We start from the raw sequence: 26,733 nt of genomic DNA on the forward strand, positions 1-26,733 counted from the left end.
AAAACTGTTGCAGTTTTTCCATTATGTATAGGTTAAAAAAAAATTAAATCGCAGTTATATTTTACATATCCTTTATTATAACATAACATACAGAAAAATAGGTTTGGTCCATGAAAAAGTCTGCAGATTCAAATACAGTCAGTATTGTGTTTTACGACCCAGAGGTTCCACCACTCATTTCAAATCATGTACCTGCCCAAACCCACATTAGTGTATTCTTGGAGTTTGTTAATTAAATGCACACACGCTTAAGTTTCAGCCAGGACACTTATCTCTACCTTCAACAGGGAAACAACCATTAAACTCAACAAGGTGTCAGGTCTTCAGTGTAAGAAGAAGCTACGGCTTTTTTAAATCTTGTCGTTTATGGCTTCTCTGCACAGAATTAAAAATACAATAAACTAAAAAGCAGAAGATTTAACTTTCCCAGCTTGCAAACATGAATGCTGTGTACATTTCATCCAGTGCAGCAGTGATTCTCCAAATGCAACTGCCGTCTTTATGTTGAGAGCCAAATCACTGCGCTCTGACAGCGAGGGCTGATTAATAATATAAATACTGGTCAACTATCTGAGCGTAGACAAAGAGTTAAGAAAAACATCTGTGAGGATAAGAGATACAATTTTACTTCACATCCATCTTCAGTTTTTTTATGCTCAGTATTTACAAAACTATATAGACTAGAGGTACTCATACTAGCTACTTCCTTGATAATCCGTACTAGCTAACAAGACAAGTACTGATTTAATACACATTTTAAAAACAAGAATCATTTAAACAAAAAAAAAATAAAGGAAAAGGAAAACTTCATACTAAATGGCACCCTTAATAAAAGATTTATATTCTGCCATGATTGAGCTTTTAGACTGTTCTCGTACACCAGAACGAGGCACAAACTGTCAAAACAAACCAATGAGAGCTTAAGACAAAGTGACACACGAACAGCCAATGTGCAGCAAAGTAGCCTGATGGATTACAAACACAATCACAATTAATATCTAACTTATTGGGCAAGGATCCAGGGGCTGTGTTGGGAGTGTAAAATGTAAATTTACTTTCCAAAAAGGGGAACAAAGAAAAACATTCCTGAGGCAACCAGCTTCTAAATCTCTTTTGCCTCCCCCGAAAGCTGCATCCAATTGTTGAGACAAAAGTTACCCTCGGCACTTCCTGGCGGGTTTAAGGCGGCGACATCCACCCTGCCCATGACGAGACGACGATCCCAAGCCGAAGCTTTGAGAAATACTGCCGCTTCGGATACAACCCAGACGACCGGAAGACCCAGCTTCTACAAGTTACTCAACACATTCCAGCTGATTTTAGATATTTTATATTCAGGGACAAAATACATTAAAAGCTGCCCTCTGCTTTGTTATTTGTGTACAATCTGTACTTTTGTATGGGCACACGTACCAAAATGAAAGGAATGCTTCCAGGTAAGGATTAGACATGCAAGCAAAAATACATTGTGCTCAGGGAGCTCTGGTGTGAGGAGAATAAACAAAATATACTTTGTGAAAGTAGCAACCAAACTGCAACAGTAGTCAAGCTGCAGGGTTAAAATAAAACAAAAAAGGACATCCTATATATAAACGGTAAAGCCATCTAGTATCTATGTCTCTAAGTTTGTCAGACAACTCTGGGAGGAATTCATTTTGAACGTGCCACACTCCGTCGTCTCCCGACAGCACAGCATGTTTCCGTATTCGCTGCCTGTGGCTACTTTTCTTTAGGTGTTCCTGATGCCGAGCGCCGTCTCCAGCTCCTGTCGCCTCTGCTGGACCTGAAAGACAGAGAAGACAAAATCACCAGAAGACAATGACAATAAGAGAGTCCACCCCCATGCCAACATGCTGTTTGATGTTAAAGCTCCCATGACATGGTGCTCTTTGGATGCTTTTATTTAGGGGGGGCTTGACCAACTGCCACTTTGCTCGTTTGAAAACCATGATGTCTCTCTCTCATGAGTGGGCCAAATTCTCTAGGAGGGCAAAGCAGAGAAAGGAGAGGTAACCTTCCTCCTTATGACCTCATAAGGTTCCAGATCTGCCCATCTGAGCTTTCATTTTCTCAAAAGGCAGAGCAGGATACCCAGGGCTCGGTTTACACCTATCACCATTTCTAGCTACTGGGGGACCATGGGCAGGCCGGGGGAACTCATTAATGTTAAAACACCTCAAAGTGAAATTTTCATGCTATGGGACCTTTAAGATATAATAATTCCTACTGTGTTCACTATTGTAGTTAGAGTGTAAGCATTTCCTAATTATCAGTAAAACTGAAACCATTAATTGATTAAGAAAAAAAAAATATCAGCAACTATTTGATTGATTCATTGTTTGTCATCTTTCCAGAAGAAATACCAAACATTCGCTGGCTCAAGCTTCTCAAATGTGACTTGGATTTGCTTGCTTTTGTTTGTGGTATATGATCAGGGTACCCCCAGGTTTCTCCTAGTTCAATTTAAGACCTAACCAACGTGTCTGCATCTCTGGCCAGACCTTCTGACACTTGCCTATTTTGAGGTGACAAGCTTAGCTTGTGGGTAGCACGGTGCAAGACATTTTGTTTCCTTTCCCAACAACTGACCGATTCACGCCAGAGCTTGGCTGTTTAGGACAGAGCTTGCACACAATGTTGCGTACACTGACGTAAACAGTACCTGTATTATAACATCGAAGTCGCACCAAACTGAGTAAATTGTGAAGTCACACATACATAAAATAGGCATTTATCAGACATCTTATAAGAAAAGAAAGTGACTGACATGAAAATATCTCCAGCTCTTGCTATCTGATCTGAAAACACCCAACACCACTGATGTTGTAAACATGTTTGATTAACCAATTTAAGTTTATATAGCCCAATATATATAATTAAATGACTTCTTACAGGCAAAAAATGTGTACCAAGAGAAATTCCAATGAGCGTTTTCTTTTTGCCATTTTCCGACATCCGACAATTCGTAAACTCGAAAAAATTGCAGATAATAAAAAGTTATTAGAGTTGAAAACATACTTTACACTAAACAAAAGCAAATGTGATCACCAAAGTCATTACAATTCACCCTCTAGGCACCATCAGGGTTTGCACCAAATTTCATGGTAATACATCCAATAGTTGTTAAAGGGGTGATAGGATTATATAGGGTATTTCACACTGTTCCTTAAGGTCTCCTAATAGGGTATGTAACATTGTTTGGGCAGAAAATGGCCTGCTTGCTATTTTATGGGCCATTAACTACCCTGTGAATATGGTCCTATTTGTAACAAGAGCTTTTCTTCCAAATATGGTATGAATATTTAGATGAGCGGTGATTTCAAACGGTGATTGGTTGAGCGAACCACATACACATACATTGGAGACGTGACAGTGCAATGTTATACATTGTCTATTTTGTTATTAAATTCACTTCTGAGACATTTTTTTTTTATGAGATAAATCAACTATATAAAGCTCAAATATAGGCCGTTTTACCAAATTTGCAATTAGCCATCAATTTTTTGTAAGACGTGTTGGACTTCATAAGCTCCACACAGTCGGATGAGAAAGCCTGGGCTCCATAACCAGGACAAAGTCACGGTTTCTGAGTACTGGGGCTCGGCGGAGCTGGCTGGCATAACTATAGTATATTTACTAGAGGTCGAGCGATTCATCGGTTTTGCCGATTAATCGGCACAGATAGTTGATTGGTGGAACTATTGTTATCGGCAAAAATCCATGCCGATAGTTTTTCCTGGTTGCGTCTGTTGCTGGAGCGGCTGAGAAGTTATTAGTAAGTTATTAATTTGTTGAATAGACGCTGCATTAGTAGAGAAAGAACAGCACAACAGTAGGTTTGTTTGCTTTCGAGGCTGAGATGACGCTAAACATTAGTAGTAAGCTAACTAACCTCAAGCAGTTAAACACTGACAAAAATGAACGCAAGTCCGACCAAAATCGTCCATGATCCATCTAGTGGCTGCTGCTGGAGAATTGAGATGTGTAGAATCGACAGCGCATTCATTTTAAAATCCTCAGCTGAGGAGCATCAACAACTGCCTGAAAGCACGGTAGCGTTATATGGTGGAGCGAGATAGAGAGTGAGTGAAGAGAGGGAGCGCCCAGCGCCGCTAGAACAAAGCTGTGACTCATTGAAATAAAACGTGTTTTCGCTGATTCATCTCTAGAAATGCGACTGTAGCAAGCATGTCCAGCTTCAAAAAAAGTCTAAAAGTCAGAAGTTAGAACAAATGCATTGTGCGAAGAGTGGTTGCTATGGAGACGACACAGTGTTGAGTTCTGTTGACAGTTGAGTTCCGTTGCTCTGATTGGTTGGAGATCTATCCAATGAATGCAGATGCATTTTTTTCCCTGGTTCGGTTGGAACACGCCCCATAATCACAACCCAATGCTATGAGCCCAATGGAGCGGTTTCAGACTAGAATCTGAGTAGGACCACATCAGGCTAGGTCTAAACCGTTCTACAGAGAAGAATGGCGTCACTGTTTTGAGATTTGGCATACATTTGGGCCTTTTTTGAAGAAATGTAAATGGTTTGTCCTTCATATGAATTATAATGCTCATTATGTTTATTTTTGCACTGGATGACTCCAAATATGTAGAAGAACTGTTTTAGACAACACACATGCTTGTGTAGCATTGCTGTGGGTGTAATATCAATAAATGACATTATTATTTTGATTATTGGCAAAAGCTTCTGGACTTTTTTTGAAAGAATTTATGTATTTTGTCAACTGTTTTATCCAGTATCAATTCTAAATACTATCTGTCGATTAATCGGTTATCGGCAAATATGGCCCAACCTAGCTATCGGTAAAATCCACTATCGGTCGACCTCTAATATTTAGAGTTTGAATTTCGTCACGCCACTTATATTACAGCTACCCCAAGGTCTTACAAAGCTAACACTTGTGTCAAATTTTAATTTAATGCTTTTTTGTGAATATGAGGGGTTTTGTTAGATGCTAGTGTCCCTGCAATCCTATGGGTAACTGTCGTTATTCAACTATGACAAGGTAAAAGTCGGTTTTGCATTCTATCACCCCTTTAAGATATTTCATCAACCCCCTGCGGCACTAGAGGAAAAGTCATGGGTTCACTAAAGTTGATAGGATTCATCCTCTGGGAAACATGAACATCTGGGTGAAAATTCATGGCAATTCATCAAATAGTTGTTGAGATAATCAAGTTCGCCCCACGTGGTAGAAATAGAGAAAGACAATATATAGGGAGGAGGAATAAAGTTGGATTACCTTGGAGTAGAAGTAGCGGCAGACCGCCTCCTGAGCCCACGGTTGGTAGTAAAACTCTGCTCTTCGCTCTTCTTCTGGGTTTCCTACCACATCTGTCATGGTCTGTAAACAGAAAGACATTTACACACTCCATTTCGACTGGTCCTACAGACGAAAAATTAAAAAGCCCAGGATCCTGTAAGGATGTTAATGATTAAATGGTTAATCATTAACATCCCTAGTCACAAGAGAACTTAGTTTTTTTATATGGCTGACTGTTGCTGTGAAAGCAGCCAGCGAGTTCTCAACTGAATTTGTTCAATTTCACAGAGATTCGGCTGAACAAACACTGCTGTTGGGCAACAGCTGGTCAACACTCCGGTCAGACCAGAGGAGAGTGTGCATCCAGTCGTAGTTATTAAATGTTTGACTCTTTGACTCCGCTCTCCTGTGTTACACCTGAGTGAGCACCATGAGCCTTGTGTTTTGCGAGATAGGATACATCCACGTACTTCGGTAATGAAGTCCTCTCCTACAGTTGGACCTTGAATTGAAACCCAAGGGATTTTGCTACAGCAAACTTCCAGAAGACAAAGTATTATTAACCTCAAACATGACCTCAAGGAATTTACTGAACTTGAAAATTAACCAGGTTTAGAAATACCAGAGGGTATGTTTGTAAATGGATGGATGGATGTTTGTAACGGTTGCTTTGATGTTCTTTTTTGTCCTGATTTTTGACATTTGATATCTGACATGAGATTGTTTGTGTTAAGTGGTTGATGGTAGTTGAAGAGTCCTTCTGAGATACTTTAAGTTATTTACAGAGATATCAGACCACAGATAAAAGTGCGTTAAGTTCCTAAAAGATTCAGTGGTGACTGACAGACTCACCTTGAGGTCTCTGCACTGGGACTGCAGCCAGTCATTGATAAAGCCCTGAGGATCTCTGGCAAAACTCAACATGAACTCTCTCTGGGTCTTCAGCTGGTTAATGGTCTCAATGGTTTCATGGATCTGAGAAGAATTAAACAGAACAAACAGAAGGGTCATCAATGTAGGTATTAATGTTATTAATCAAATGGAATATCACAGACAGAAAAGGGAGAACAGGTGTTTCCTTAACCATTTTACATCCAATATTCCTCAGATCAGCGCACACAAAACTAAGACAGGTTCTGCGACAAACTGTTTGATATTAGGCCGACAGGAAAAGGGTGTATATCAGTAATCGTCACCACACCCCCCCAAACAATGGACAAAATGAATGGACTCTATGAACTATAAGCAAGCTCTCTGTTTACAATGTAAACTCGTCTCAGAACAAAGACTACACAGGAGGACATCTTAAAAGGGAATGGCTCCACACCTTATCATTGTGATTACAGCCCTCCTGCCAAGGTAAAGGCTGCAAGCAAGAGGTCAAAAGACCTGGCTGACATCAAAAGTGGCTAGAAAGAAGGTGGTAAAATTTGGAAGAGCAGATGTGTGTGAAATTGCCCTTAGAAAGTTAAAAAATAAAGTAAAAAAAACCTACACAACGGCTTAATGGAATAGGAGCCTAATAAAAAAAATCTGCCTAGTCACGTATTTAAAGTGAGTGTGCTTAAAATTGCCTTTACGACACTACAGCAGTTGTCACATAGAATTAAGTGCCATTTTAAAATATTCACCAAGTTACACTGACAATTGTTGGATGTGCAAGTTTTTCTACATTCAGCAGGAATTTCTAAAGTTAATAGATCAATACCCCACAGAAAAAAAAAAACACAAAAATACTGCAGGAAACCACTCCCTTTCATTACAAAGGGAAGGGGTGTGTCTGTTCAAAACTCTGTTGTACCTTGTTGTCCAGTCCTGCTATTTCCTGCTGACTGGCTGTGGAGAGCAGGAAAGAGTTCATCTGAGTCTTTAGCGTGTCATCCACCTCCACGTCAATGTCATAACAAGCAGTCTTCTTTTGGTCATTAGGGTCCACACTGTAAAAGAATACAGTACATTTAATTTAAGAATAAAAGATAGAAGAGAGGCATTTCGCCGACGCGTGTGCCTCGAGTACTTTCTGTAAGTAGCCAAACAGTGGGACATTGAACATAAAGTCAGCACACTGACCACTCAGTGTACACAACATGAATGCAGTGTCCAAGCAACTCCTGTTCGAGCATTTGCCTTGCGTGGCACATCCACCGAGTAATCACACGAGTTCTCACACTTTGGTTATTGTTTAAGTTTATTTTTGTCTCACCCTGTTTTGATCCCAGTTCCTGTAGTAGGGTTTGTACGTACTACCCCCACTACACTTGTACCAACCTTCATCCTGGACTTTACATCTGCCGTATGTATGTATGTATGTATGTATGTATGTATGTATGTATGTATGTATGTCATATTAAATGTTTAATATGTTTGTTATGTACGCAGCTTTCACCAAGGCAAATTCCACAAAAGTGTCCTTATTGGGGCAATGATATTCTGATCCGATTCTTTAAGTGGGACACTAAATGTTAGTATTACCTAGTAATGTTCCATTCATGTAAATATGCCTATCTGTTGTTGCTTGATGGGCTTGAGTTTGCCATATTATGCTTTCAGCAGATTTTTTTTTTTAGCATACAGTACCTTTGAAGTTATTCTGGGGAAAATTCTAGACAGTATTTGTCATTGTTTTGAATTGTTGCAATAAACATTTGCATAAAGCAAGCATTAGAAACTTAAAATATCCTTTTTAATGTACATTCAGAATTGATGAAACAAAAAAAAAAAAAAAAAAAAAAAAGAGATTAATTTGCAATTAATCACGAGTCAACTATGGACAATTATGCTATTAATCGTGATTAAATACTTTAATCGATGGAAAGAAAAAACAGAGGGGGACTCTCTGTAACGAGGTTACCTGATCACATGGTTGATGATGATTGGTTCAGGGGGCATCAGGAGAGCATGCAAGCGCTGTGGGATCTCGGAGAACTTCATCCGCTGAGTCTCAAAGATCTGGAAAAATTAGACAGGAGGCTTAAGAAAATTAACGAATAGCCTTTACGTTTTTTAAACATGTAAAAAGGCTCTTTGGACTAAAGCATCGGCCAAATGTTGAGTTACATATATAGAGTTATACATCGTTCTACAGTGAATTCTCTTTTGGCACACCTGTTTGTTTTAAAAAGAAAACCCTACACAGACCGTTCTATTCTAGATAAATGACTTATTTACCACTAGCAATTATTAACACTTACAATAACTAACGTGTAGGTGATAATCATGTTTTTTGCTCTGTAGCTCAGCCTCTAATGTGCAAGTCATTTAATCTGTTTGTATATTTTTATAGAAACAAATATATAGCCTGAATGGAAGAAAAAAAAAAGAAAAAGCAGAAACGAGCTTTTAAATTAATGGCTCTATTCCATCTTTAAACACATTTCAAATAATTGTTTTAGTTACAAGAAACTGTAAGTTAGCCAGCAAATATATTTCATTCGTCAACTTTCTATGAATTCACCGTTAACATTACACAACCCTCTGTTTATTTTGACACAGTAGAAAAAATGCACAGGAAAACCAGTCAGTGACCCAGCAAGAAGAGTCACCAGACAAGGACATAGTGAAGGGTAGAGAGACGGATTGTACAACATCAAGAGCAGGAGTTGAGTGGAACAACTATGTGGCCGTTGATAAATCCAGCTTCATGCACTGGCTACAGTTTGTATCCATCAGGTTTAAAGAACAGAAAGGCCTCTCTTAGTGTATTATAAACAGATGTGTATAAAGTACTAGAGACCAATACTTCAGTAAAAGTACAAGTGCTCTATCAAAAAAGTGACTTGAGTAGAAGTTTAAGTGCTCTTTAAGCACCACACTTAAGAAGTACTAAAGTATTCAAAATTGTTTGTACTTAAGTATTGCAAGTAGTTTAAAAAAAAAAAATAAATAAATAAAAATAAGTACAAGAAAGCAGTCAAAAGTTTGAATATCATATTGTTTATATTATTTCAAATGTGTGTCTGGTAACAGTGGTTTAATAGGGTTTGAGTAAGTTTTACATTAAAACTGCTGTATGGAGGAATCATTTTGTGCGAGTGTTTAAAGTGGAAACCGATAGAGAAACGGGTAAAGGGGTAGTAGTGTGTAATATCATTTGAAGCATACTTGAAAGTTGTGATTTGAGTTATGTTTTTTTTGTTCAATTTAACGGCTAAATATTATTTGCTGGTTAAAAGTAAGGTGGTATACGACTAATCCAAAATAGGTAAACCTTCGTGGTAGCTATTTTAAAGAAATTAACCCAAACACTTCATCATTCCAGTCTAAATGCAGCTTGGGCATTGCACTTGACAATGCAAGTTTTTCAAGTCAAATATCCTATATGGCTTTAATAGAAAAATGTTTTGACGCATAGTGATATCGAATTGAAGACCTGATAATCGTAATATAATTGAAAGATCAGTGAAGATTCACATCTCTACTCTCCAGCACAGCAACGATTAAAGCCCCCAAAAACTTATCACACACTAGCTAGTAACATGTGTGATGTACAGGAAAGTTAGCACGCTAGCTAAATACAGATAAACTAGCAACTTCACATCACAGGGTAAAACGGTTAACATTCAGTACTCCATGCAGACTGAAACAACTCAGGAATGCTGTAACCTACACAGTCTCCATAGTGTGAGGAATTCACATCTAGGGGTGCACCGATCAGATATTAGGATCGGATATCCTAATATCCGAGCCTAATATAATAGGCCGATCAGTTTTTTTTTTTTTTCCCCCTCCATCGCAGCACCGGGACCCCTGTTAACTGCGTACCCTTCTCACCCATGGTAGTAACTTTATAACAATAACTAGGGCTGGTCCGAATACCATTTTTTGAGCTTCGAAGCTTTGGTAGTAATGAGCATCGAATATTCGAAACTTCGGAGAGAGGGGGCTGAACATATCATTATATCTAATAAAAGGCAGGAATCTCTATGTGTCAGTTTGTTTTTTTTGCATTTTCATTATTTTGAGAACCTTTCATCCAAACGACTTCACAAGGGAATGCAGTGTCGTATTTGGTGCAATATAGATAGACAGGCCAGACGCGTTCAGAATTAATAAACTTGTAACCTCTCAAGGATCACCGTCTCGTCAACGGGACACTTTGTGACTGGGGCGTCGCTGTAACCTCGATAAAACTTCCACTCATGAGCGTTTTTTATAACTTTAAAGCATTAAATCTTTAAAATATACAGCCATGTACACAACGGTTACAAAGTAACAGAAAATAAAACAATTTAGCCGTAATCTGCGCAGCCGAGAATGCATGCATACCTGTTGTCGTTGTCCTTTCAGCAACAAAGTGGTATTTTGACCAAAACTTGATTTTCATAAATAAATAAAGAGTCCAAGGAAATAATATCCAAGCTTTATATTCCAAAACTATCTCTTCGCCTCACAATGTTGAAGTTTCTGGCCGAATCACAACGGAAAAACGCGAAACAAATGTTTTCCATTTCCGCACTTGTTATTGCCGCTAGCTTCTCTGCCCAGCTTGCTAAATGCTTGAAGTGGGCGTCATCGTGTACAGACAGTATCTTCTTCTTTGTAGTTTATTGGCAGTTGGCAAACCAACTTAAATGTGCATTACCGCCAGCAACTGGACTGGAGTGTGAACGAGAGATAAATGCAGAAAATAAACCAAAATAAAATTTAAAAAAAACGAATATTCGAATGTCAAATTTTCAATTCGAATACCAACCCACCAAACGAATATTCGGGTCCAGCCCTATTAATAACCCACAACCAACTCTTTAAAAAGGATAAAACACCATAGCATATAACAATTCTAACACTAATAATTTTACATTTACAAATGTATACCGCCCAATGGCACGCTGGCTAATATTATAGCTGCTAGCCTAGCTAGCTAGCCAGGTAGCACAACAGCGTTAAGCTGGGAGAGGCTCCGGTCGCTACTGCACAGTCAAGAACCGAGAAGAAAGTTAGCTAGAGGATGAAGAAAGACCGGCGATACACCAGAACTATGTGTGCTCAAGAGAGGAGCCGTCTGTTGTTCCAAAGTTTGTTTCTAAAAAAAATAAAATAATCTGACATAATTTAGCCACTAATGTTGCGCGTCGCTCCAAGGTTACTCGGCTGTTCTAACGTTACTGTGCAAACGTTAAGACATGTCACTTCAAGCATGCAGCGGAGCAACATTATGAATGCAATAACAATCCACTTACGGTCCCACTACAGACCGTTGAGAGAGACTGGTTCAGAGCAATGATTAAACACTGGCTTTAAGAGGTCTCGCCTCGCTGAAATACGTCCGCCAACCTACTAACGTTATTCAAACACCGAAGGAGGCTGACAGCGGAGCTCCGTTCAGTTGCCCACTACAACAACCTAACTTACCTGTGGCCAAGGTAGTGTTTATACAACTAGCTTACAACTATTTTGTTTTGAAAGGGAAACAATGTTAGAATTGTTTGTATGTGTAGGATATTCATTCAATTGGATTTTATTTTACTACTTCGCACAATAAAAATAGTTTAGCTTCTGTAATGGTTTCATGGATTCTCCTTCATATAAAAGTTATTGTATAATGTCGTGGGGCCAAACCCTTTAGTAATAAACGCTTTTAGTAAACATGATGACATGAACATGTTTTTGTGATATTCTATGTACTCTTGACCGTAGAATAAGCCATTATAAACTTATATAAAAAAGGTGGCCCATTATTGAAGGCCCATTATTGTTATTTAAATTTATTTTAAGAAGTTTGATTACATACATACGATTTGAATGCACAATTGTTTTTTAAAATAACAAATAATTAAGAATTTAATACATTACATCTGTTATTTTGTCTTAGTTAAGAAGGTCTGGTGCCTTTAGTCTTATTAATTAATTCATCAACTGTATCGGTATCTGGTATCGACAGATACACAAAGCCCTGGCATCGGTATCGGGACTGAAAAAGTGGAATCGGTGCATCCCTGATGCAGCACAAAAAAAAAAAAAAAAAAACGTAAAAAAAAAGTATTTCATTCGTCGAAAATATGTACAAGTAAAAGAAAAAATACACATGAGACAGATACAGCCTTTTAGTACTGAAGTAGAGTAGTTCTACTTCGTTACTATACAGCTGATTATAAAAGTAACAAAATACATCACTAAAGTTTAAATGTTAATTTTAAGGTGCGTTACAACATGTTACGAAAGCATTCCACTCACCTGCTGCAGGTATTTGTCACAGTTTATGAACTCCCGCTCGTGAGGGTCTTGGAGTTTGTGGGTCTTGACGTACTGCCACAGGGCCTGAATGATGACGGGTCTAGTCTGGGTGTGGATACCCAGCATACGAGCCAGCCGGGGGTCCAGCTTGAACTGAGGGGGCTGAAATCCAGATTAAAGCAAGATGAATCTGTTAATAGGTTTGAATGTTGTTTTTACTTGCCTCTCCAATGACTGAACTGAATTTGTTTCAAGAGCCCTTGGAGGCATCATTACCAAACTTTTGTGAGGCAAAGTAAACCCCTGAGCATTTATTTACCTGGTAGTCGAGCATGAGCAGGACGGTGCAGCGAACACCCACATCACCAGGCCTCTTCACCTGAAAGCCATCAGTCTCCTGAGTGGTGGCAGTCCTGTGCCACTAAAATAAAAGGACATCTTAGATATAAACTCAAGTATTTTACTGATCAATCTATAAAATGACAGTCGATTGCAATGACACATTTTTAAATTGTTCCGGCAGACAAACAATTCCTAGCAAAAAATTATTAGAGTAAATGTAGTGAAAATACTGTATACCTTTATTTTATACTTTTTTTCTTTTTTAAGAGCGGCGTTGAAAACCTGCGGTCAATGGCGCATGGCTGACTCGTGTGCTTGAGACTCTTACTGATCTTTCCTATACTGCCTAAACAAAACGTATCGCTTTGCACAGCGTCATCCAGGCTAGAAAGAGCAGCATTCGTAGTTGTTGAGGAACTGATAAGCTGAACCAAAATTTATTTTATGGGCACCGGTTCTTGGCATTTTGGAATCGGTTCTAATTTGGAACCATGTTTCGGTTCCCAACCCTACTGGTATAGAGAATAAATTCATAAATCAAAAAATATAGATATGCGGATTAATCTGCAATAATTGCCAGCTGCAAATTTAATGATTTTAAAACCAGAAAATGCCAATAAAACTGACTTTCATGGAAAGGCAAAAAATATTCATTACATATAATCCTAGAAGAGAAAACTGGGTCAATATCTGCAGATGTATATATTTAGATGCATAAAATAAATTGTCTTACTTCCACAAGGTGATTATCTGGACCATACAGGTCTTTGTCCAACTCGATCACCAGAGACTTGAAGAAAGAGGAGAACTTCCTCTTCTGTTTGGTGGCTTCATACTTGGACACAGCCGTCTGCAAAGCAAATGTTGCCGTTATTGGAAATATGAATGCAAGCATTACAATATCTGTATATAAAAAAAATAAATAAAAAAAAACTGTAAAAATGTTGTGTTTAATAGCTCAGTGTAGCCCAACAAAAAGACATGTTGGTAATCTGGTTGGTTATATTATATACAGAACAAATCAGCTACTGTCAAGCAGTAAATAATTTTTTTTTTAATTCAACCAATAAATTTAAATAAAGTTCAAGGGAGCTAGTGGCTCATCTGCATGGGCCATCCTCGCCGATCACTTTAAATCATGAAGCTTACATCTTCCAGCAGACGTCCCTCAACACGTAGCTCCCATGATGCAACGGTGCCTTCTCCATCCTCAGCATCTGGCTTTGCGGGGTTGAAGGTGTTTGATATAAAGATCCGAAGCTTTCTCTTTTGCTGGAAACAATCAAAAGAAATTTTAAAATGATGGTACCATCATTAACTCAACATTGACTTGATATATACACTGATAATCTGTGCAGAAGCACACTTTTAAAACACAAGTGCTCCTTAAAACCCCACAGGTCAAGTTCTATTTCATTCGACAAAGTCAATTATACTCAAGGTAAAGATAAGATAGTTCAGCTGCAGAATCAGTAGGTTACTTCAAAAATCCATGAAACCTTGTTCAACATTAAGCTAAAAACTGACAAAAAATAAACTAACCAACCTTTACATGACAACATGTGAAATGTCTTAACTCATAATGCTGTAGACATTTGTACAAGGCCCCTGGGGTTCTGAATGGCTTTGAAAATAATTTAATGTCTGAACCGGAGTGAAAACTTTAATTGAACCATACCTTAATGGGCCTCTTGAGGGCCTCCTGAATGTCCAGCCTCTTGCGCATGATGGTTTGATCTAGCTTCCTCTCAAAAGCCAGAAGATCCATGTAAGCTTGAGACTCTGGGACCAGTTCCCTGATCTGGGTCACAACAAAATACAATGATGACCACTGGTGCATCATCCAACAAGTTCAGAGAACACTCAGGAGGAACACACGGTCAGTTCTCGACCAGATCTCAAAATAGTGGCCTCTAATACCAGTTTGGCAGCCTTTTTGTCCACTCCGTCTCAAAACGTGCTGTACATAAGTGAAGAAGTCGTATATGGAGGCGGCCTCTAGCTCACCCAGTAAGAGCGTTCGCCCCATGTTGACGGAGTTCTGCAGCGGTGTATGGGTCAAATCCAACCTGCTGCCCTTTGCTATGTGTCATCCCCATCTCTCTCCACCTTTCATATCTGTCCACTTTCAAATAAAAAAGGGAAAAGCCCCCAAAAAAATAATCTTAAAAAAAATAAAAAAATACATCGTTTTATATGACAACAAGCAGGTGTAACTGCTCTAATAGTCCTAATAGACCTTCCTCCACAGCACTGCAGAGGAGGGTCTGGCTAGTCCACACAGCATTCCAGGATGGGAGAGAAACGTGCTTTGGTTTATTAGGAGGTCTTTAAAACACAATCGTCATGGGCGGCGCTAGGTGCCGCACGGAGCCCCGGTGCCTCTGCAAAATAGCCTCGGGAAGGAACTTGTTTTGGTGGAACGTTCAAAAAGTTGTTTTAGTCATGCAACAGAAAACTCAGATTTGACAAATAGTCTAGCTAGTAGGGCTGAACGATTTTTGAAAATAATCTAATTGCGATTTTTTGCCGTGGGATTAACTGTACTAATAAAACCGTTGAAACCCCGCGGCCACGCTGCTGTGAAAGCTCCCCGAACTGTCATTTATCAGTCTGATTGTTACCCCTCTCAGTGACAGCTTCTCCACCCATATCTTTATAACGGAGCTAACCGCTAACCGGAGCTAACCGCTAATCAGAGCTAGCTTGTTGCCGACCGAGCCTTCAGTTCTGCGTGTCTGTATCCATTAACTGCATGTATGGACTCGAGCCCGAGCAAAACCCTTCATTTTATTAAAATGGCTGTAAAAGTTTTAAACTTCAACTCAGAATTTTGAATGACAGAGATCAGCTCAAGGTACAGTGTAGCGTTAGCGTGCTAAGTTGATGCTTTCTCTGCGTAGTACAGACTGATTTGCTCTCACAAGTCATCAAATCGAGACCAAATCGCAGCCTTTGCGATTAGGAAAATCGCGTTTTAACATATCGCGATATTATTGCAAATGCAATTAATTGTTCAGCCCTACTAGCTAGCTGTCTGGATTTACCCTGCAGAGAGAGTTGCAGTTAATCATAGTCCTTATAAAAATCGACCAGAGCTTAAAAGTCCAACACAAAGCGTAGAGCAACGAGCATCCGGCCGAAAATAAGGACATACGGCAGAATTTCAGGCGGCAATGGCGCAATCCCGGAAGTGGAAGATTGTGGATATGGACTACTGCTCAAACAACTTCTATGCAATAACCTAACTGCTGAAACAGAAGCTAAAGCTACAGTTTTTCTGTGACAAGCAGACCTAAGATGAATACACTGCTGTGCAGCGTTGTGATATGGGGGTGAAATGGATAAACAAAATAATCTCTCCAACACAATGAAGGCCAGGATTAATGGATTTCCATGGAGTGCAGTTTGATTAATACTCACCCTCTGAGGTAGAATTTTATCAGCCATCTTCTTCTTCTTTGTGCTGTTAAAAAAAAAAAAAAAAAAAAAAAAAAAAAAATCAAAACAAGATAAGTTTGAGTGTAAATCAAAGCGGAGCGCTGGATTAACATAATCACAATAATTCAGTCCCTGATCTAAAAAGGCTATTGGGACGAGGATCACACATATTCAAAAACAAATGTAATGTAGCATACATTTGTATTCTGTCTCCTTTTTTTTTTTTTTTGATTAACAGTCTGTTAAATAAATTTTCCTTAAATATATGGCCATCAAGTAAATGTGAAGTGTGTGATTCTAATCAAAAACGTGTTTTGTCAAATTCAGCGAATGTCGCGTCGTGGTCCACTTGCTGTCCGTTCTGTGTACGCACTTCAAAGAAATCCAGGGAAGACCGTAGCGCTATGCCGTCCATTTCAGCCAACAATGGAGAAATGTAACGGAGTTATAATGGAGCAGTGTGATGTGTGTGTAGAGGTCTGTGCGGTTATACTGTAGCTGTGTCATTTTCAGGGGATTTAACAGTAAACGGCCTTGCGTAATGCCACCGCTGGTGGTCCTTTGTGCTGCGCTTGATTTGATATGCAGCAGTTTCTATGAGCAGAGCACACATTTTAAATGTCAATATCATAGTCAATCATGTTTATTTAATTGTGGGATGCCAAAATCATGATCAATATTGACTAATTATGCAGCACTTCAATAGAAAGGTGTAAAAAACAAGTCCAATCTGTTAAAGTTATTAAAATAAATACCTCAATGTGACACCTTGTGGACGTTTTTACATTTCACATTAAAATAAAATCAATGTGTATCCATGATCCTGTAGGTAAAACAACTCCGTTAATTAGTTCAGTACCAGTTAATATAGGCTATGCTTCCAAACCATGCATGACTATCTTGGCAAACTGCAAGAAACACACAGTGAAGCTGGCACACAACCACACACACTACAAAGATGGAGTGTGTGTAGCAGTTTAAAAAAAAAACAACAACAAAAAAAGAAACACTTGCTCCGCCTCGCCGCCATGACTTTTTCATGCTCCAAGTATTTTGGACGTTAATATTGATCTACTGTATGAAGGGGACTGCTCACTGCTGGTTGCGGTTCTGCTGCTGAACCTGCTGGATCTGTTGGGGGGCGGGCCTCTTGCGAGACGGGTCCATCACGCCAGGCATCACAGGGCGCGACACTGGGCTGTTGCCGTATCCTGGGGGGCCCATCGCTGGTCCCTGTGGGGTCATGCGGCTGGATGGAGGCATGCCTGGTCTCTGCGTAGCAAATATAGGAAAATTATTTATTTCCTCCCTCATAAAACTTTGATAGGAGGAAAAAAAAATTCCCAGGTTTGTTTCAGACTACAGGATCTGACCTACTGTATACACCAGAGCATGTGACTGGAGTGGATCCGTTAAAATGTACTCTCCCTGCTGACAAAGCGGTTCCTTCTGCTCCCCCACCTAAAGCTGTTGCACTCAATATCGCTCTGCACTTATCGGTCCTTTAACTTCAGTCTATATATGGGCTTGCAGGTATTGTGCATAAATTTACTGTATTGATTCCTGCACAAATTTACAGCATGTCTTATAATGTTCAGCCAACACTGGTGCAGAATGCGGGACGACTGCCCCGAAGAGCGGCATCGCAACACATGGACTGCTGGGTGAAACGTAAACATCTACATGTGGAACCCACTCAGAAAAAACCCTGGAGAAAAAAAAAAAAAACTGAATTGACAAGTGAAAATGGCAATGTGCCAACGTGAACACCATTTAACAGACAATGGTAACATTACTAAGAAGCAACAGTCAAAAAACAGGTTTCAAGCCAACTTAAGTTGCCCGATATGTAAAATGTACAGTGTTGTGCCTTTTATCGGCCAATGTTACGAAACGCCACGCCGTGAAAGTTGATTCAGAACATATAAAGAGATTAAAATTAAATTGACTGAGTAATAAACCTCACCAATATGATTCTCTTTTCAGAGCTTGCCCTCACCAAGAGAAGTTTTTTTTTTATTTATTAAACATAATTGTTATTAAGTGAAAAGAGATGAAGCGGGTGAGAGAGTACAGGGAAAGAATAGAGCAAGAGAGAGCCATCAAAAGAATGACTAAGGCCACCGATGCAGATCAAAGAGATGACTACCAAGAGAGGAGAAGGAGACAAATTACAGCAATGTAGTAGTTCAGAGAGGCAATCTAAGGTACGAATAGGACAAGTAATACCTGTAACTAAGCGCCCAAGTAGTATCCCACCCAAAGTGTATAAATCCCTCCTATGTCGAGCATGTGAAGGGTGAATTCCCCACCTCTTTAAAAAAAAAAAAAAAAAAAAAGAAATTTGGAATATTGTTTGTGACGTTAGGTTTGCTATAAGACATCAAATTAAAAGAAATGGCACACAGATCCGTGTGGAAATGTCACCATAACATTTGCAGCACATCTCCTTAATTTATTCTAAACTAACCAAAACCATTTTTGCACTGCAGCACAAGAGAAATAAATAGCATAGATCATAATCAGCACATTTGTACTGTTCACAGAAAATACAAACCCTGCTTTTTCCATCATCAAATCTTTGGTCCTACAAGAGGTAAGAACAATCTGCATGCTGGCTCCTTCAAACAAGTCAATAGAGAACAAACTCCCCTTCTAACTCACCAAGCCAAGCGCTAAGAACTCAAACAGACCACTTCGTGTCTTTGACTGCATGAGTGCAGGTGAGAAAAGTAGATAAATGACAATCACTGGTGGCAGCTTTCCCTTCAGCTGTCAGTGCAACAAATGAGCGAGCTGAAGGCAAAACACACTCTTCTCTGCATATGGCGGAGGCTGGAAGGGAGGAAGAGTGACTGACATTGAGATATCAACAATACAAACTAGATAAATGCACTCTGCCATTTCCACACACACACACAGTGTGGGCAGATAGGGACTGCATGTCGATCATTTAGTGCCCTTTACACTATACAGCAGTACAACCTTGGTTTACTTGAGCTGAGAAGAACTGGAGTTCTGCAGTATTCAGAGTATGAAGCATTTTCGACTAGGTTGTGAAAGGCCGCTGAATGAAAGGAGTCAAGGACGCTGGAGGAAAAAAAATAAAAAATAAAAAAATTTAACATCCTTTCACAAAACTATATTTCAGGTTGCCAGTAGCTTAGCAGCAAACACTTCAACTGCTGTGGATATATTATAAATTATGTATCATTTCTATCAAGATTGAAGATACAAATGTGTTTTTAAGAAACCCATTAGTGTGAGATGTACCCATGATTCAATACAATAGCACTGAATTGGTAAAAAATAAATAAAAACCCACACCGAGCCACAGATCAGAATATTAAGAGAGCTTAAATCTAGAGTCTATTGACAAATCTACAAAATTACTTGTGGAAGTAGCAGCATGTTTAACAGGATAACCTAACAGGGCTACTGAACCATGTTTAATGTATTCTGCATATGGATAAAGCACATAGAGAGATGAAAAACCCTACAATTTTAAGGTCACACATTTGGAAACATTTGGGTTGTACAGTCACAAGACCACACCTGTGAAATCAGTCGCAATAGGTTTTAAACAGAGCTAAAAGGGCAGAAAAGTAATCAACCATATGGGTGCTAGGGAAAAAGAAACGCTTAATGCAAGAATTGCGATTCCTATCTGCTAAGATTCTGAATTGATTCGCAACTTTCAAAAATGTATTTAAAATAAAAAGTTCTTCCTACAAAATAACGATATCTATCTATCTATATCTATCTATCTATCTATCTATCTATCTATCTCAGCGGTTCCGCTGATGCTTTGCCTGGCCATAAGCACATGACACGTTACTTTGAGAATGCACATTGAGTGCGAATACACACTTGCAGATCAAATAGAAGTTTTTGCCTACTCAAAGAAAGTTTAACATGGTGATTAAATATAACATCAGTAAAATGGCAAACCTTTCAGTGTATCACATAATTTCAAACATTGTGCTTATTGGCCACAACCTCCATGGTGAACTATCATTTTACAGGGCTCTAGAGTGCGACCAATTTGGTCACATATGCGACCAAAATTTGTAAGGGTGTGACTAAGATATTTCCTAGGTCGCACCGGTGCACCTAATTTCCTCGCATCCGCTACCTCTCCATGAACGAAGCGATGTCGTTGATATCGATATGGTTTAATGCAAGGGGGTAAGCGTCGCTTCAGAACGCGAACCTCCGATGGCGCCATTTTGTTGCTACAAAGCAATCACCTCTTGTTAGCATTACACTGACCGCCTTTTTTTTTTTTTTTACGTCACTTGACTGCGAATAACTTTACATCTGAAGCGTTTAAAGACTCTATTTGTCCATTGTTTATTTCTAAAGAAACACGACAATGTATAAAAGGCTCCATTACCTTGTACCTCACGTTATAGCTCCGTAGCAGACGTTTTTGTAAAAATAAGCTAACGATTGTGTCATAACCAAGTGACTTACTGTCGCACAGTAGAGGAATTACCGTATAGTACAGGAGAAGCTCGCAGGCAGTTTCGACTTACATTAGCCGTTTAGGTTTAATTACTAATGTTAACTAGCATGTTAGTTAGCAATAATTAGCCTGTGTTTATGTTATCTCCTTACATATACCTACGCTCTCCATCTCTGTAAGATTGGAAATGATTGAGATTTCTCTTGTCACAGCTACCAGAAGACTTACAACTTTCAGACACGTTGCTCAAGTCACATTTACGTTGTCTCTGCCAGTTGGAGGCTGCGCAGTAAAGCAAGAGATCACCGGTAAAATGCTTCTAATAGCTTTCACTGGTCTCCGTCCAGAGCAACGGGGTCTATTGGTCCATTATATACTGTCTATGGTTTAATGTTGCGTTACACGACCCATTCCTTCTGGAAAGCCGTGCTTGTGTTTGGATCTCTCCTCCGTGCAGCCCCGCCCCCATTCACTCACACACGGCTCCCCTGCAACATGGAGACGTAGCGCTGCCGGTCCAAACTGCTGACTTTGTCTACAGTTTAAAATGTTATTAACACAGCTGTATATTAAGTATGAGAGTGAAACCTGTATTGGTACCAGTGTATCCACTGGTAACTGTTATTGCGGCCGCCACAGCAAAAAATAAATAAATGCAACTAACTTCATTTCATTGAGTAATATAGCGTGTAAGATGGAGCCTGCTGGACCTGGGCAAGAGATGTGACCCATGGCCAGAATATCATAGTTCATAAAAATGCATATGATACGGACATTTCATAGCCTACACAAGGCGTGTGTAACGCCCGGTGACCCGCCCAAGCGCATTCGCTTGTTGTGTTGCAGCCATGGAGCACAGTAAGCGGTGCTCTAGTGTGGCTTTATTTTACATTGAAAAACTGCAACCCACCTTTGAATCAAAATTAAACTTTCCTCTTATTTGTGAAATAAGCATGTGACCCGTTTCAACTCCACCACTCAAAGGATCGAGAATCGATAAGAACCGGAATCAAAAGGAAGAATCGGAATTGGAATCAGAATTGTTAATATCGAAACGATGCCCAACCCTAGTGTTGAGTTATTTTGAGGAAACAGCACATTTACACTGTTATACAAGCTGTACACTTAATACTTTACATTGTAGCAAAGTGTAATTTCTTCAGTGTTGTCCCATTAAAAGATAATGAAATATTTACTAAAATGTGAGGGGTGTAGTCACTTTTGTGAGATACTGTACATGTACAGTACACCCAATACAATACATTCTTGTACACCACTGGTTTCCACGTCAAATAGTGTTTACCTCCTGTTAAAATGATAGCGTCACTCTGTTGTTAAGGTTAGGATATAAGGTTTGGTTAAGGTAACAGTTAGGGGGAAACACATCCAAGCGGGGAAACAGTCACAAATCAGGCAGCACCACCACATCTGCGATGTTTTTTCCGACGATGGTAACATCTCACTAGGGATGGGCGATATATCGATATTAAAAATATATCGATATATTTTTAAATGAGATATGGAATTAGACCATATCGCATATATCGATATAGTTCAAATGTGATCCTTGCTCCCATAGATATATACACAGATGTCGCCTTGAGGTTCTAAACATACGTCAAAACCGCCGCCATCTTGGAACAGGGGTGCGAAGCATTCAGATCAACGCTAAAGATGCCGGACTTTTGTACTGCTTAATTATGTTCGATAGAGGAAATGAAAAGAACAAACAGCAATGATTAACATTTAACAGGTGACAATGTGTTTTATGATTATGTATGCCGCCTTGACCAGCAACCTGAGCTCCGGCGGCAGCGGGAGGCGGAGAGCTCCGTGGCGGCCGCAGCGTCTCTTCCCCGGAAAAACACAGCTTTGCCTCGCTGCTGCGCCCCCCGCTGATCCAAATCGGACCAGCCAAAGACAGAGTGGTGATCGGTAGGATCTTACACGTAGTCCAGGACGACCTGTATGTCGATATCGGGGAAAGTTCCACTAAGTTTGCCGGGCGCAGGCGGACGGAGAGAAGCTACAGCGGGGCAGCAGAGACCGTCTGCGGCTGCAGGATCTGGAGCTCAGTGCCCGTTAAAATGACACGTAACGCATAAATACATACAGAAATAAATAGTGGAGGAATGAGCCTGGACATTTCAGTCTGTTTTAAACTTCACCTTGAAGCAGAAACTCTTAGTTCAGAAGGGTGAAGTTTCCGTTTGGACTCAGATCTGTGAACCGATCATAATAAATATTCTTTGTATTAACACATTAGTTTCTTTGTTTTGTAGTCGATAGTTCATCTTTTAGTTTACTTAAGTGGAAGCAGTATCAAGTGGAAGAATGGGACTATAAACCTAGGCTTACAGGCATTAGGCATTACATTTTGAACAAAGTAGATTATATTAATATCAAAAGCTTAATTGACCTTTGGAACGAATCACAAATATGGAGCTTTGATTTCAAAAAAGGTACTCCTGTTATACAGTATTTAGGTTTACATTTTATTGTTATTTGAACAGCTGAGCATTTAATCATGAACCAGGTGAAGAAACCGGTTTATTATTTATTTGATTTTGCAACTGTCTCTATGAAACTACTTGTGACATGTCATATTTGATTTTGGCTTTGACTGAACATTTGCTCTCACTTTGCGGAAAAAAATATCGGGATATATATCGTATATCGATATTCAAAATATTCGGGATATGACTTTTGGTCCATATCGCCCAGCCCTACATCTCGCGTGATTTGGACTGTGATTTTGACAACTTCAATTTACACCCTACTCTTGCAGTCCGCAGAGGGTTTTCGGTGCCTTGCTCAAGGGCACCCTGCAGTGCCAAGGATGCGCAAGTCCTCACAGTGGCCCTCCTTTATCAAAAGTGCATACACCAAATTTCCAGCGTACGCCTGGCGTACACCCAAAACCACGGTGACTTTGAGATTTAGCAATATGGACGTTGGCGTACGGCACGCTCAAATCCTACGCCAGCCCAGGAGGTGGTGTACATGTACGCACGTTTGGAGTTAGTGCGGAAATGCGCAGAAAAACAATTCCTAACACCACAAAACACACTGACAAACTAAAAGAAGACCTCTATGCGCCGGTCTGCAACATTGTTTAAGCCTGGGGGGGTTTTGTACAACATCTCGCAGGAAAACACGGTGCCATAAATGTAACGATGGAGCCAGATGACCCGATGCCCGGAGAGCAGTGTCCAGAACAGCCCCAACTGAGGGCTATACGAAGGAAACAGGATATTATTATTCCTCGCTTTTAAAAAAGGTAGCCTATAGTGTTATGTTTGGCAATGATATTCAATACAGGAAACATGACGATGCACAACATTTTTATTTATTCTTCAGGTTTTTGTTTCTCTTTCAAGTGAATGATTTATTTCTGACAGAGTTATTTTGGCTTGTTTTTCCAGCCCCTCTGCTGTCAGGAGAAAGGGTCCAGCACGGGGGGGGGGACCGTGTTTTTATTTAAATATAAGTACACCTACATATGTAGGCCTAAGAGATTGCAATAGAAGCCTGTATATTACTAGGCTATTAGGACTATAGAAAATGTGTCAAGGATGTATAAATTAAATAGGCTAAACTTCAGCTGGAGTCAGATTTACTACGGCAACACTGTTGACTGCATCAGTGATCTCCTTCCATCCCGCATTCTTTCTACAGCCTTTAATACCAGTTTTCAGGCTGCCAAATAGTACACACTTTAATGCAAATGAACTGGAGATATCAGGGTTTCAATCTCCACCTCTGAAAAGTGCCGCTTCTCAGCCGCATTACGTCTCGCCATGTCGTGAATTGTAGGGGCGAGGCCTCAAAACCCAGAAAATATTGGGGCGTGTTATTCTAATGACCATTGTTTTCAGCCGCGGCATTTATCAAGGGCAGGTATTGCATACACCTGGATTTCAAAAGGTATGCACAGCTTCATAAATCAGGCGGTGAGGAGTGTACGATCTTGGGCGTAAGCCGATTCCTACGCAAAGCTCGGAATTTATCAATGTGAACGTGAGCGTAAAATAAAAGACACTGCATAAACTCAGCTACCGTGTGTTTATTTAAATATAGGTAGCCTACACCATGTAGGCCTAAGAGATTGCAATAGAAGCCTATATTACTATTAGGACTATAGAAAATGTGTCAAGGATGTATAAATTAAATAGGCTAAACTTCAGCTGGAGTCCGATTTACTACGGCAACACTTGCCGCATCAGTGATCTCTTTTCATCCCGCATTCTTTCTACAGCCAGTTTTCAGGGTGCCAAATAGTACACACGTTAGTGCAAATGAACCAGAGATATCAGGGTTTCAAGCTCCACCTCTGAAAAGTTCCGCTTCTCAGCCGGATTACGTCTCGCCATGTCGTAAATTGTAGGGGCGAGGTCTCAAAACCCAGAATATATTGGGGCGTGATATTTAAATGACGATCGTTTCCAGCCGCTGCATTTATCAATGTACGACCATTCTCACGCTCTGATTGGTGTGATACGAACGTTTCATGAATCCCACGTGAAGCCTGTCGTAAGACGATTTCTGCGCTGGTTTCTACGTTAGGTTGATAAATGAGGGCCACTGTGCCGCCTGAAGAACGTACCACATTGTGTAAAACGCAGCAGCGCAGGTATCGGTCCTGGTGCAATCAGCATCACAAGAATTAGAGGAAAGCGACCAGGAAAGGTGTGATTCCCATTTTTTTGTTATGTTGGTTTTCTTTCCTCGAGACCGCAGAGGGTGGGGTGGGAGAGGGTTGTTATTTTTTGTTAAATTGTGTTTGTATGTTTAAAAATATTAAACAAAATTTATCATAAAATAAAAATACAAATTCACACTCCTGTTACGAATGCATATACATTGAACATGCCTAACTGCATTCACGCTTCGTTTTCATCACACCAAACGTTTCTAAATAATTTCTGTGGACTAAACACCTGGGTCCACTTATTTTTTGCTTTAACAGCCAGGTGACACCGATTTTAAGGCAGGCGCTGAAGTTGCTTCTGCAGAGTGGAAAACAGCAGCAGGCATGCAACGGACTAAAGTTAAACACACAGGGTGCACTCTGATCCTGGTTTGAGCCTCTTTGGTTATGTGAGAATCTGCATTGATACAAACTGGGGCTTCGTGCAGCCGATTCATTCAAACGTGGACCAGGCTTTGTAACGTTACTTAACTGCAAAGCTAAGTTAACTTTTGAATTCAACAGAAGCTTGAACTCTCTAAATGTACGACGTTTAACATTAAAGGATCCCTTCATCATATTGTTCAGAAACTACTCCAAGACTTTTAGCAGGCACACTAAGAAACAGTCAACAGCTAGCGACGTTAGCAGGCTAAGCTAATTGGCTACCGTGACTAACTAGCTTTACTAAATGTTAGCGAGCGGGAGGGTTAGCAAATTCAAACAACAAACAAACTCTGATAGTCACTCAAAGTAGCCGGTTAAAATGTTTCTCAAGGGGAGGAACTTTTCAGCGGGGCTGCCAGCTACATTCAGCTGTGGCCCGCACCGGTCACAGTGGTTAACGTTAGCAGCTAGTGACAAAGCAGCGGTAAGAGGCTTTGTTCTAGCGGACTGGCTAACGCGTCAGCAGCAAAGATGGAGTGATATCTCACCGGGTACCCGGGCCCGGGCATCGGGGAGCGGTACATGTGGTTCTGCGCGGCCGACGACGGTACCATCCTTCCAGAAGGAGTCCCGGGGCCCATGCCTGGTCCTGCGCCCGGTACCGGTGGCCCAGGTCCCATTGCTCCACCACCACCTCCTGTCGGTGCCGACTGAAACCCCCCTCTGGCCGCCATCTCCTCTCCGAATGTCGCCGCCAGTGGAGGCACGGAGCTACCGCGAGAGCGAGAACAGAGTTTTGGGTGGTGGGGACCCATTATATAGGGCACTAGTGGTGACGGTCCAAAAGTGACCCCTGCTGGATATCTGTGGTACTGCACTAACTCTGTCCTGGATTAATGGAAGTCAAAAGATGTCCAAAAAATAATGTAAATTATAAGATAAATGAGTTGAAACAG

At 40.2% G+C, this 26,733-nt stretch overlaps 1 protein-coding gene across 1 annotated transcript; it reads right to left on the reverse strand.

Annotated features, from left to right (window-relative positions):
* Positions 1 to 54: 54 nt before the first annotated feature.
* Positions 55 to 26,574, reverse strand: smarcd1 (SWI/SNF related BAF chromatin remodeling complex subunit D1). The gene is made up of 13 exons (XM_028576206.1): positions 26,326 to 26,574; positions 17,329 to 17,504; positions 16,215 to 16,257; positions 14,470 to 14,592; positions 13,941 to 14,063; positions 13,525 to 13,641; positions 12,769 to 12,870; positions 12,450 to 12,611; positions 8,128 to 8,225; positions 7,078 to 7,213; positions 6,129 to 6,251; positions 5,256 to 5,357; positions 55 to 1,783 (listed from the first exon to the last, which is right to left on the reverse strand). Exons 1-13 carry the CDS (start codon positions 26,509 to 26,511, stop codon positions 1,730 to 1,732), a joined length of 1,545 nt encoding a protein of 514 aa, XP_028432007.1. The 5' UTR covers positions 26,512 to 26,574; the 3' UTR covers positions 55 to 1,729.
* Positions 26,575 to 26,733: the final 159 nt, after the last annotated feature.

This window comes from Perca flavescens, chromosome 4 (assembly GCF_004354835.1).
Source record: "Perca flavescens isolate YP-PL-M2 chromosome 4, PFLA_1.0, whole genome shotgun sequence".
Classification (NCBI taxonomy): Eukaryota; Metazoa; Chordata; class Actinopteri; order Perciformes; family Percidae; genus Perca; species Perca flavescens.